General features: G+C 41.2%; 1 protein-coding gene across 2 annotated transcripts in view; it reads right to left on the reverse strand.

Annotated features, from left to right (window-relative positions):
* Positions 1-212: 212 nt before the first annotated feature.
* Positions 213-14001, reverse strand: part of nt5c1aa (5'-nucleotidase, cytosolic IAa) — a 39413-nt gene continuing 25624 nt past the window's right edge. For both annotated transcript variants that reach the window (XM_061931095.2, XM_061931094.2), the window contains 3 exons: positions 9047-9169; positions 2269-2453; positions 213-2204 (listed from right to left, as the gene is read on the reverse strand). In XM_061931095.2, the coding sequence (XP_061787079.1) occupies positions 1848-2204; positions 2269-2453; positions 9047-9169 (665 nt within the window). In that variant the 3' untranslated portion in view covers positions 213-1847. The remainder of the gene's footprint in view (positions 2205-2268; positions 2454-9046; positions 9170-14001) is intronic.

The raw sequence follows: 14001 nt of genomic DNA on the forward strand, positions 1-14001 counted from the left end.
TTACTTACCGTACTTATAGTGCCAATGACAAAATCAACTCTTTATTGATAGGAGGTAGCTAATTTTGATAGGTATTAAACTAAAAAAAAACTAAAAACGTTTAGCACGTGCTGAGTATGCCAAGGTAGCTCATTTCGACAGCAGTTTGGGAAGGACTTTTCACAGGAACTCAAATATATGCCCTGTCAGATATCCAACGTATTTGGGAGGAATTTATTACACATAGTGTTTTTACTCTTAAATGAATGAAGACACAAATGGCTCCGGCAGAAAGAGCACTTTTCTCATGGAGAGCAAAAGGGCAGGTGCTTGAGCATCGCTCGGGTCCACCTGTGCACGTGCCTTATGGTACCGCTGGCTGGTTTCATTCACAATGAGGATCATTTTGTGACCCCAAGCAGGTGTTTCTGTTGCAGCTTTAAAGCAGCAGGAACTCATTAGAGGATAAGACTAGAGATGTCCGATAATGGCTTTTTTGCCGATAGCCGATATTCCGATATTGTCCAACTCTTAATTATCGATTCCGATATCAACCGATACCAATATATACAGTCGTGGAATTAACACATTATTATGCCTAATTTTGTTGTGATGCCCCGCTGGATGCATTAAACAATGTAACAAGGTTTTCCAAAATAAATCAACTCAAGTTATGGAAAAAAATGCCAACAACTCGTGGATCGATTGGTACCGGGCCGCACAAGGGAAAAAAAAAAAAATTGCTTTTTTAAATGTTTTATTAAATCAACATAAAAAACACAAGACACACTTACAATTAGTGCACCTACATTATATATCAATATAGATCAATACAGTCTGCAGGGATACAGTCCGTAAGCACACACGATCGTATTTTTTTATGACAAAAAATATATATAATATTGTCGTCCCCCCCGGTCCGTGGGACAAATTTTCAAGCGTTGACCGGTCCGTGGCTCCAAAAAGGTTGGGGACCACTGCATTAAACAATGTAACAAGGTTTTCCAAAATAAATCAACTCAGGTTATGGAAAAAAAATGCCAACATGGCACTGCCATATTTATTATTGAAGTCACAAAGTGCATAATTTTTTTTAACATGCCTCAAAACAGCAGCTTGGAATTTGGGACATGCTCTCTCTGAGAGAGCATGAGGAGGTTGAGGTGGGCGGGGTTTAGGTTGGGGGGGGTGGTTAGCGGGGGGTATATTGTAGCATCCCGGAAGAGTTAGTGCTGCAATGGGTTCTGGGTATTTGTTCTGTTGTGTTACGGTGCGGATGTTCTCCCGAAATGTGTTTGTCATTCTTGTTTGGTGTGGGTTCACAGTGTGGTGCATATTTGTAACAGTGTTAAAGTTGTTTATACGGCCACCCTCATTGTGACCTGTATGGCTGTTGACCAAGTATGCATGCATTCACTTGTGTGTGTGAAATGCCGTAGATATTATGTGACTGGGCAGGCACGCAAAGGCAGTGCCTTTAAGGAACGCACCCAATGTTGTTGTCTGTGTGGAAATCGGGAGAAATTTAGGAGAATGGTTGCTCCGGGAGATTTTCGGGAGGGGCACTGAAATTCGGGGGTCTCCCGGGAAAATGGGGAGGGTTGGCAAGTATGACTGGGAGACGCAACTGCTCTGTACTTCTCCCTACGTCCGTGTACCACTCCGTACAGCGGCGTTTTGAAAAGTCATAAATTTTACTTTTTGAAACTGATACCGATGATTTCCGATATTACATTTTAAAGTATTTATCGGCCGATAATATCGGCAGTCCGATATTATCGGACATCTCTAGATAAGACTATTTGTAAGAAACGTTCCTACAACAGAAGTGTCTTTCTCGTAAAGGTTCAGTTTGTGCTCCATCTTGTCTACTTGCCCACGCCAGACTTGTGCCGGGCGTTGTGTTTCTGCGCTATGCCGTAAGGCACGTGCGCGGCCACGGTGCCCATCTCGGTCGCGCCCTCCACGTGAAACATCTGGTCGTCAAAGTAGATGTGAGGCCTGATCTTCTCCAGCATGGGGCCCTTGGGCGCCCCCGCTAGGAACAGGGCCTCGTCGATCTCCAGACCCCAGGCCCTGAGGGTCTTCAGGGCTCGGATCCCGGAGCTGGCCGCGCTTCGGGCGGTGACTAAGAAGGTCCGGATCGGGCAGTCCAGGCGCTGGCCTTTTGCGTAAAACTTCTTCTGGAGCTTCCCAAGGGCCTCCAGGAAACCTTTCAGTGGCCCCTTCCAGAAAAGAGGATAGATTGTGATTGGGTGATTCTGAGGACGTTTGTTCAAAAGCACATACATGGTCAAGTAGCGTGTCCTCGTTTTCGCGCTCGTGCTCGAAGAACTTGTCCAGCCCGTGGGCCTTGAAGATGCGCTCGGACTCGTCGGAGAAGAGAACGGCGTCGCCGTCAAACGCCACCCTCAGCTGGGACTCGGACACCTCTGTTGCCTTGTCTGGCATGAACATGGTGGCCGCAGCAATGCCTGAACACACCCGGTGAAAGAATGTCGAAATGTTATTCTTTCCATAAATGGCAAGACTTTAAAGCTGGGGTGTCTTGCGCACAGAATTGGGTTTTTTCTGAATGCGATTCAGAAAATGTGTCACGGATGATAGGTGTGTGCTGCTGGTTCAACACATCGCACACACGTGATAACAAGAATGTGCAGAAAATGATCATCTTTGTGATAAAAGCCCCGTATGCACGCAAAATAATCCTTTACACTGCAAAAAGTCAGTGTTCAAAAACAAGAGAAAAAAATACAAAAATTAGGGGTATTTTACTTGAATTAAGGACGATTATCTGCTAATAGAACAAGAAAATTTGGCTTGTCAAGACTTTCCAAAACAAGCAAAATTGACTAACCTCAATGAACCCAAAAATACCTTAAAATAAGTATATTCTCACTAACAAGTGCTTTTTTCTTGGTAGAAAAAAAGAGACCTTTTTGCTCAATATGTTGAAAAATATTCTTAAATGAAGTAAATGCTAGTGCCATTATCTTGACCTAATGGTATGCGCTCGGCATTACATTTCTTGAAAACAGCAAACTTATACTAAAAACTAATTTATTGTTCTTAATGGAAAGGCAACAAGGCAAGCGCTTGTTACTCTCGGGGTCTCCTAGCCGCTCAGGCAAATCATATTGTCTAAAAATGCATTTTTCCATACATAACATGACATCATCGCGCCAAGTGCGTGCTCTTTCAGTCAATTAGTGCGCATATATACAGCCCGGCCCCCGGACAAATTTATTTTTATTGTAATTTTGAAGAATTTACCTGAATGTGCATGAACTATCTCTGTTCAAAATAGTTTGAAATGTCACATGTTAAATGTTTAAATAGTCAGTTTACTGTACTGTGCCAACTGTACTACTATATATGAGTACGTGTTTTCTATTGTTTCATTGAAAATAAAACAGCAAAGTCCATTTGGCTGTCATCTGTTTTAATTATGAGACACATTTGTGTCAAAGTCATGATTTTTTTTTTCATGCTTGAAGTAAGAAATTATTACTTTAAAAAAGTATTTTTTTACTTGTGAGTGTTGATGACACAGCTTTGCAACAGTTGATATTCTAGTTTCAAGCATGTTTTACTCAGCAACCAGCTGTAATATCTTACTGAGATCATTTAGGACACTTAAACAAGTAAAACACTCTAACATAAAATCTGCTTAGTGAGAAGAATTATCTTATCAGACAGAAAATAAGCAAATATCACGATATTTAATCTTACTTAGATTGCAGTTTTTGCAGTGTACAAACCCCGTTTCCATATGAGTTGGGAAATTGTGTTAGATGTAAATATAAACGGAATACAATGATTTGCAAATCCTTTTCAACCCATATTCAATTGGATGCACTACAAAGACAACATATTTGATGTTCAAACTCATAGACTTAAATTTTTTTTTGCAAATAATAATTAACTTAGAATTTCATGGCTGCAACACGTGCCAAAGTAGTTGGGAAAGGGCATGTTCACCACTGTGTTACATGGCCTTTCCTTTTAACAACACTCAGTAAACGTTTGGGAACTGAGGAGACACATTTTTTAAGCTTCTCAGGTGGAATTCTTTCCCATTCTTGCTTGATGTACAGCTTAAGTTGTTCAACAGTCCGGGGGTCTCCGTTGTGGTATTTTAGGCTTTATAATGCGCCACACATTTTCAATGGGAGACAGGTCTGGACTACAGGCAGGCCAGTCTAGTACCCGCACTCTTTTACTATGAAGCCACATTGATGTAACACGTGGCTTGTTATTGTCTTGCTGAAATAACCATGGTAACGTTGCTTGGATGGCAACATATGTTGCTCCAAAACCTGTATGTACCTTTCAGCATTAATGGCACCTTCACAGATGTGTAAGTTACCCATGTCTTGGGCACTAATACACCCCCATACCATCACACATGCTGGCTTTTCAACTTTGCGCCTATAACAATCCGGATGGTTCATTTCCTCTTTGGTCCGGAGGACACGACGTCCACAGTTTCCAAAAACAATTTGAAATGTGGACTCGTCAGACCACAGAACACTTTTCCACTTTGTATCAGTCCATCTTAGATGAGCTCAGGCCCAGCGAAGCCGACGGCGTTTCTGGGTGTTGTTGATAAACTGTTTTCGCCTTGCATAGGAGAGTTTTAACTTGCACTTACAGATGTAGCGACCAACTGTAGTTACTGACAGTGGGTTTCTGAAGTGTTCCTGAGCCCATGTGGTGATATCCTTTACACACCGATGTCGCTTGTTGATGCAGTACAGCCTGAGGGATCGAAGGTCACGGGCTTAGCTGCTTACGTGCAGTGATTTCTCCAGATTCTCTGAACCCTTTGATGATATTACGGACCGTAGATGGTGAAATCCCTCAATTCCTTGCAATAGCTGGTTGAGAAAGGTTTTTCTTAAACTGTTCAACAATTTGCTCACGCATTTGTTGACAAAGTGGTGACCCTCGCCCCATCCTTGTTTGTGAATGACTGAGCATTTCATGGAATCTACTTTTATACCCAATCATGGCACCCACCTGTTCCCAATTTGCCTGTTCACCTGTGGGATGTTCCAAATAAGTGTTTGATGAGCATTCCTCAACTTTATCAGTTTTTAGTGCCACCTTTCCCAACTTCTTTGTCACGTGTTGCTGGCATCAAATTCTAAAGTTAATGATTATTTGCCAAAAAAAAAAAATGTTTATCAGTTTGAACATCAAATATGTTGTCTTTGTAGCATATTCAACTGAATATGGGTTGAAAAGGATTTGCAAATCATTGTATTCCGTTTACATTTACATCTAACACAATTTCCCAACTCATATGGAAACGGGGTTTGTAGATAAGGCGATTTTGGACTTAGACTTAGACAAACTTTAATGATCCACAAAGGAACATTTTCCACACAGTAGCTCAGTTACAAAGGATGGAAAGGATAATTCAGGTAAGAAGTAGACTAAAATGTAGTAGCAATATAAAATATAACTTATATGTAATATTTACATATTATATATACAGTATATAATATATCCTGATATATTATATTATTATCCATCCATACATTTTCTACCACTTGTCCCTTTTGGGATTGCGGGGGGTGCTAGACCCTATCTCAGCTGCATTATAATATTATATTTTGATATATATTATATATATATATTGATCTGCACCACTTTTCAATTGCACATGTATTGTTAGTACATCACACGCAACATGCTCATAGTACACGCCGTTTTATTTTTTTGCACACGCTGTCTCGCGCGTGGCGTTTGGATCTTAGTAAATCAGGCCCAATGTGTCTCGAGAGCCCGTTTGAGCACCAAATGTGAGAGAAATCTTTATCAATTATTGCGCCGCTCTCTTATGAGATCAGAGGCACTTAAGTGGTCGCTTTTTAGATTTTCATGATATCATAAATTAGAAAGATAATGAAACCCCAGCTTGATAAACCTTTCTTGTGGTTACGTTCACCATTTTACTAAGGACAGCTTTGTAATAATTTAAAAAAAAAAGACAGGCTTTGCTACACATCTTAAAATAAAGCCCAGCAGACTATCAGTCTAAAGGTTTATGAACATTATGTTTTTCATGTTGTCTTTCTCCTGCAAATAAGCTAACCTCATTTGAATTTGCTGTTAAAATATGAGTGTATTGTTCACGCTGTAGCTCACATAGCTAATATCTAATGTTGCTAACTTTTTTTGTACTCTTGTCCCACTCTTTTACATATTCTTCTTACATATTTTACTCCGTGCAAGTACAGAGTTAGTGTGTATATGTAAAAAGTGGATACAGTACATAGGGGTGTAACGGTACACAAACATTTCGGTTCGGTACGTACCTCGGTTCAGAGGTCACGATTCGGTTCATTTTCGGTACAGTAAGAAAACAACAAAATATACATTTTTTGGTTATTTATTTACCAAATTTGTAAACAATAGCTTTATCCTTTTAACATTGGGAACACTATAATAATTCTGCCCACGTTAATCAACATTAAACTGCCTCAAGTTGTTGCTCAGATTAAATAAAATGACAAAACTTTTCTTCGACATATAAAAAGTGCAACATTAAACAGTTTCAGGTCAACTCATCATGCTTAATTTATTACAGCATTTGGCAAGCCTGTAGTTGATTTTTATTATGTAAATGTTATATTTTTATCAACATGTGATAGCAGGGACCCTGCCATTCAAAACTAGGCTGCTCCATTACTAATGATTAATGTAACTATAGCTGAAAAAATAGTACAATAGCAATAAGAGAGACTACACACGCACACACACACCGCAAAATGAGCTAACGCTACGCTAAAAGCTAATTAGCCTTCACCTCAAGCCAGGACTGCGAGCGAGCTGAGCTGCAGTTTAAGTTTCTAGAAGGTCAACGGGCTCATAGTGATGTTACTAGTAGTTGACTGGGAGGTGTTTATTATAATTTGGGAAGAGTCTGCTGCCTGATGCTCACCTGCTAAACACCTATCTGCTCGACGCTGAAGCGCTGACTACATGCGCTCTGAATACGCACTGCTGATTGGCTGTTATCGCTTTGTGTGTACCAATCAGATGGTTGTGTGGGTGGGACTATGCTGGGTGCTGAGACAGAGGCAGAAGGAGCAAAGCAGCATGTTAAGACTTTAAGCTTAGAAACTCGTTCGGTACACCCCCGTACCGAACCGAAGCCCCCGTACCCCTAACAGAACGTAATAGCACCTCCAAAACCCTCAAATCGAGACTCCAAACATCCCAGAACAAGCTAGTCAGGTTACTTCTAGACCTCCACCACAGATCACACCTCACTCCTACCCACTTCTCCAAAGTGGGCTGGCTCAGGGTGGAGGACAGAGTAAAACAACTTGCACTGAGCCTAGTCTATAAAATTCGCTACTCCTCCCTGTTACCGAAGTACATGTCAAACTACTTCCAGAACGTAAATGAACGCCATAACCACAACACCAGAGGGAGCTCCACTAACCACGTTAAACCCAGATTGCGATCTAACAAAGGTCTTAACTCATTCTCTTTCTATGCCACATCAATATGGAATGCACTCCCAACAGGTGTAAAAGAAAGTGCATCTCTATCCTCCTTCAAAACCGCACTAAAACAACACCTCCAGGCAACTACAACCCTAGACTAACACCCTCCCCCCACCACATCCCACCTCCCCGGATTGTAAATAATCAATCACTTGTTCTTATGCTTTCTGAGCTCACTATGTTCACTGCTCGCTGTACATTTCCTACCAAGTCAGACCTACACTGTTTCAATGTCCATTTCTCAGATGATATAATTGTTGATGACTGAAGTGCTGATATCAACCAAACCTAACCCCCCCACCCCAATCCCCTCCAATTCCACCCCCCGGATTGTAAATAATGTACATAATTCAATGTATATACTCTGATGATTAACTTGTGTGATGACTGTATTATGATGATAGTATATATTTATACCATGAATTGATTAACGTGGACCCTGACTTAAACAAGTTGAAAAACGTATTCGGGTGTTACCATTTAGTGGTCAATTGTACGGAATATGTACTATACTGTGCAATCTACTAATACAAGTTTCAATCAATCAATCAATCTTGGAGACACACTCTTTTAGGAGACAGATGTAAAAGGAAAACAGCTCATTAGCCACAGACACAAAATAGTGTGTTTCTCAGTAGACGTACAAAAAGCACTTATAAACAGAATTCCAACATCAAAAGCTATATTTTGGTCAGCACATTTTAAATACACGACTGACTCCTGAGACTTATGTAAAATATTTGTAAAAAATATATATATATATATATGGGACCTGTCATAACCGCAGTTCTAATAAAATACACAGAATAGATCCAGCATGCTGGAAGCACGAGGAATTGTCCTGCGAGTTAATTGAAAACGTCAAGGACGTCTTGATGTGCGTATGTGCATGTGTGTCCCGATGCATTAGCATGTGTGAGTCACATGATGATGTCACCTTGAGATGAGGTATGGGACACACTTTTAATTCTTGCCGGAAGCTCTAAACATAGATGATGTCAAAATGTTGTCTGACTGGGAGAGAATTGAACTTTGCAGAATCATTGGTTTTATTTAGTTAAAGTTAAAGTACCAATGATTGTCACACACACTAGGTGTGGTGAAATTATTCTCTGCATTTGACCCATCACCCTTGATCACCCCCTGGGAGGTGAGGGGAGCAGTGGGCAGCAGCGGTGGCCGCGCCCAGGAATCATTTTTGGTGTTTAACCCCCAATTCCAACCATTGATGCTGAGTGTCAAGCAGGGAGGTAATGGGTCCCATTTTTATAGTCTTTGGTATGACTCGGCTGAGGTTTGAACTCACGACCTACCGATCTCAGGGCGGATGCTCTAACCACTAGGCCACTGAGAAGATTGTCTATCTTCTGTAGATTTTTTCATTCTGATAATCGATAATGTCAAAGTGATTGAATTCACTTCCTTCGGGCTTTGTTATTATTGCACAAATTACAGCAAACATTCTTGCAAGAACTCAAACTAAGCTTATTCGTCATTGTCAGTCATCGTTAGTGCTTCTTGGTTGACACCTTGTGTGTTCTTACCTTCAGCCAGCGCTTCCCTGACCTTGTCTGCATCAGCTGACAGGTAGAGGTTGGTTTGCCAGGCCTTCAGATAGCCGATAGGACTGCTTCCACCCGTCATGCAAAACCTCTCTATGAACAGATCTGACGACAAAATCAAAAAGGAAACAGATGTGTTAGAAGTGCATAGGCCAGAGGACGCAGTTCCTATATATAGCTGCAAAGGGAAGAACTAAAAGTGGGACCCGTTATGCAAAACCAACTTTTCTTACCTATTGTTACTTGTTTTTGTGTATTTGGGATCTGCCGAAGTCCCAAAGATGTTTATAAAACAATCTTGCCTTCCTTCAAATTTCCTCCAAATGAGCCGTTTGGAATTTGCCCCAAATTAAGACATGTTTCCCAGTGGTGATGTCAGCGGATATCTCCATATATGGTAAAGTTTTACCCAAAGAGCTTTGCGCGAGTCCACCTGTGTAGTCCGACGCTGTAGGCCAGGGGTGTCAAACTCATTTTAGCTCAAGGGCTGCAAGGAGGAAAATCTCTTCCCACTTGGGCCGGACTGATAAAATCATGGCATAATCATTTAAAAATAAAGACAACTTCAAAATGTTTTTCTTTTGAAAATATACACATTACAAATAATCCGCTTGGCAAAACACTTTGTTAGTGGAAAATTCTGAGGAAAAAATTGGTGCAGTTTCAAAAAACACCATAAAGAACACAATGAATTACTGTGTCCCAGTATATTTACAATTTTAAGCACTTCTTGTTTAGTATACTCTTAATGGCGGTTCATCATTCAAGATGTGTTTGGAAAAGGGTTCCCTCAAGCCGCCGCATTGGTGAAATCCACAACACATTAATTTGTCATGATTGGAATTAGAGCTGTCCGATAATATCGGGCTGCCGATATTATCGGCCGATAAATGCTTTAAAATGTAATATCAGAAATGATCGGTGTCGGTTCGGAAATTATCGGTATCGGTTTCAAAAAGTAAAATGTATGACTTATTAAAACGCCGCTGTATGGAGTGGTACACGGACGTAGGGAGAAGTACAGAGCGCCAATAAACCTTAAAGGCACTGCCTTTGCGTGCCGGCCCAATCACATAATATCTACGGCTTTTCACACACACAAGTGAATGCAAAGGCATACTTGGTCAACAGCCATACAGGTCACACTGAGAGTGGCCGTATAAACAACTTTAACACTGTTACAAATATGCGCCACACTGTGAACCCACACCAAACAAGAATGACAAACACATTTCGGGAGAACATCCGCACCGTAACACAACATAAACACAACAGAACAAATACTCAGAACCCCTTGCAGCACTAACTCTTCCGGGACGCTGCAATATACACCCCCCGCTACCCCTTATCCCCCCCGCCCCCCATCTCAACCCCGCCCACCTCAACCCCAAATTCCAAGCTGCTGTTTCGAGGCATGTTAAAAAAAATAATGCACTTTGTGACTTCAATAATAAATATGGCAGTGCCATGTGGGCATTTTTTTCCATAACTTGAGTTGATTTATTTGAGAAAACCTTGTTACATTGTTTAATGCATCCAGCGGGGCATCACAACAAAATTAGACATAATAATGGGTTAATTCCTAGACTATATATTGGTATCGGTTGATATTGGAATCGGTAATTAAGAGTTGGACAATATCGGAATATCGGATATCGGCAAAAAAGCCATTATTGGACATCTCTAATTGAAATATTACAATTAGAATATTATCAAAACAATTGTCAAAATGACACCATCATAGCTGAATTAAAGGTAACAGGGGGGGGAGTAGCGGGAGGTGTATATTGTAGCTTCCCGGAAGAGTTAGTGCTGCAAGGGGTTCTGGGTATTTGTTCTGTAATGTTTATGTTATGTTACGGTGCGGATGTTCTCCCGAAATGAACCCATTCTTGTTTGGTGTGGGTTCACAGTGTGGCGCATATTTGTAACAGTGTTAAAGTTGTTTATACGGCCACCCTAAGTATGACCTGTATGGCTGTTGACCAAGTATGGGTGGCATTCACTTGTGTGTGTGAAAAGCCGTAGATATTATGTGACTGGGCCGGCACGCAAAGGCAGTGCCTTTAAGGTTTATTGGCGCTCTGTACTTCTCCCTACGTCCGTGTACCACTCCGTACAGCGGCATTTAAAAAAAGTCATAAATGTTACTTTTTGAAACCGATACTGATAATTTCCGATATTACATTTTAAAGCATTTATCAGCCGTCCGATATTATCGGACATCTCTAATATTTACTTATGTAGATCAGTCGTTCTCAAAAGTACCACTTCAGAAAACACTTGGTTCTCCAAGTACCACCATAATGATCAACATTAAAGTACAGTAGCGTAGTAGGTAAATAAGTGAGTATTTATTAAAAACGAGGCAGAGGTTTTATTTAACAAGAACATTTAATACTTTTGAACGCTGTAACATTACACACAGTTTGAACAGTAACACTGTGTTTGAATATAGGAAAATAAACAATGTACCAAAAATAATGACTCAAATGAAATTAATTACACACAAAAGATGAATAAGCATATTAAAACTATCACAATTTAATTTTTAAATATTAAATTAATATGTACTTAAATGTTAAATAAAACTGTACTGTAGTTAAATATTAAGAAAAAAAAAAATACTGCACTTGATGTACTTGAAAAAAATCCAAACATGCTATGATTGGCTGGGATTTTGGGAAAGGGCGGACTTAAGTAATATTTGTTTCCCACACGTGTTGAGTGATAGAAATGAGGAAGTAAGACAGTTCTGTTTCTGTCCTAATTGGTTATTTTGGCGTCGACTACGCCCACAGTAGTCGGGTTGTAACGACTTCCATTGAAGGCTGATAAACCTTTGATAACGGCTCGAGTCACGTCGTTACAGTGTTTAATTAAGTGATTATTTGGCATCCCACTAGATGGAGCTTGCGTACCAGTGCCACAGTTTGAGACTCACTGCTGTAGACCTCAACTATCATAACCTGACCCCTTTAAGATCTCAATATTCGTTTATTTAGCTTTTTCGAGGAGCCCCGGTGGTTCTGCCGCCCTCCAGCGCTTTGTTTTCTCGCTTTGAGAGGGAAAACATCCTGGAGTCTCTGTGCTCTTCCTCCCGCAGCAATACAATCTTGTTGATCGTCTCCGTATGATTTGTTTTTGTCGTTCTCAGAATGTGAAACCATAGAAAAAACAGGAAATTGGCAGAGGCTGCATCAGTGGTCCATTTGGGATATGAACATACACCTGCTTTGACCCACATATGAACTTGAAGTGCCATCCCTTTCCTAACCCATAGGGTTCAATATGATTTGGGTCCACCTTTTGCAACTATTACAGCTTCAACTCTTCTGGGAAGGCTGTCCACAAGGCTGCGGAGTGTGTTTATAGGAATTTTCCATTGCGCATTGGTGAGGTCACACACTGAGAAGGCCTGGCTCTCAGTCTTCGTTCTAATTCATCCCAAATGTGTTCTATCGGGTTCAGGTCAGGACTCTGTGCAGGCCTGTCAAGTTCAGTACACCAGACTCTGTCATCCATGTCTTTATGGACTTTGCTTCGAGCACTGGTGCACAGTCATGTTGGAAGTGTAAGGGGCCCGCTCCAAACTGTTCCCACAAGGTTGGGAGCATGGAATTGTCCAAAATGTTCTGGTATCCTGGAGCATTCAAAGGTCCTTTCCTTTTCCTTTCACTCCTGAAAAACAACCCCACACCATAATTCCTCCACTGACCCCTCTCTGTCAGTTTACGTGGCCTACCACTTCGTGGCTGAGTTGCTGTTGTTCCCAAACTCTTCCATTTCCTTATAATAAAGCCGACAGTTGACTTTGGAATATTTAGGAAATTTCACTTCTGGATTTGTTGCACAGGTGGCATCCTATGACAGTTCCACGCTGGAAATCACTGAACTGCCATTCTTTCACAAATGTTTGTAGAAACAGTCTCCATGCCAAAGTGCTTGATTTTATACACCTGTGGCCGGGCCAAGTGATTAGGACACCTGATTCTCATCATTTGGATGGGTGGCCAAATACTTTTGGCAATATAGTGTATATTGCTCAATTTGAGCAATATACAGCAGATTCTACAAATAGCATGTGATGCTGTTAAGTTTACTACGGTATGTGAAAAGACATCAATGGAATTCAGTCTTAATGACTTTTTAATGATCGTGTCAGCCAGGTTGACCCATCAGTGGCCCCGCGCTGCAGGAAGTTTGTTCAACATCAACATAACATCAGAGGGTTGGTGTTTGCCTTCAGTCTCAGAGGTCTGGTAAGGCTCGAGTGATCTTCGCCGCTCACACGGAGAGCCACCAGTGAGATCTAACGCCAACATCATCTGGGTGGCTCCGTTCTGAAATGTTTTTTTGTTATTCTGGCCTCTTGGTTTAACCCAGGGGAGGCGATCTCAAACCCCGGGGATCCGGTGGTAACATTTTGAAGAGGCGAACAGGAAGCGCTCAGTGACGAAGATGACATTGCAAGGTCGTAGATTTGTGTGGGAATGAGGCTTGAAAAGTCAGCTGTTTTTCGGCAAAGTCAGCGCTTTATATTTGCTTAACTCAGTGTTTTTCAACCACTGTGCCGCGGCACACTAGTGTGCCGTGAGATATTGTCTGGTATGCCGTGGGAAATTATGCAACTTCACCTAATTGGTCCAAAAAATATTTTTTGCAAATCAATAATCATAATAATGTGCCGTTGTCTAGTGCCTGTGCTGTGTAGAGCTTAGCAGGGTAATCTTGTAATACTCCATATGAGTAGGTGGCAGCAGGTAGTTCATTGCTTTGTAGGAGTCGGAACGCGTCGAGGATGGTTTGTCATGATCCCAATATGCAGAGCACAGCGGGAGACAGCGTGCAGGTAAAACGGTATGTAATGCTTAAACCAACAATTAACAAAAGGCAAGTCCCACTAGTGCATAGGGATGGCTATGTAAAACAAAAGT

Source organism: Nerophis lumbriciformis, linkage group LG37 (genome assembly GCF_033978685.3).
Source record: "Nerophis lumbriciformis linkage group LG37, RoL_Nlum_v2.1, whole genome shotgun sequence".
NCBI lineage: Eukaryota > Metazoa > Chordata > Actinopteri > Syngnathiformes > Syngnathidae > Nerophis > Nerophis lumbriciformis.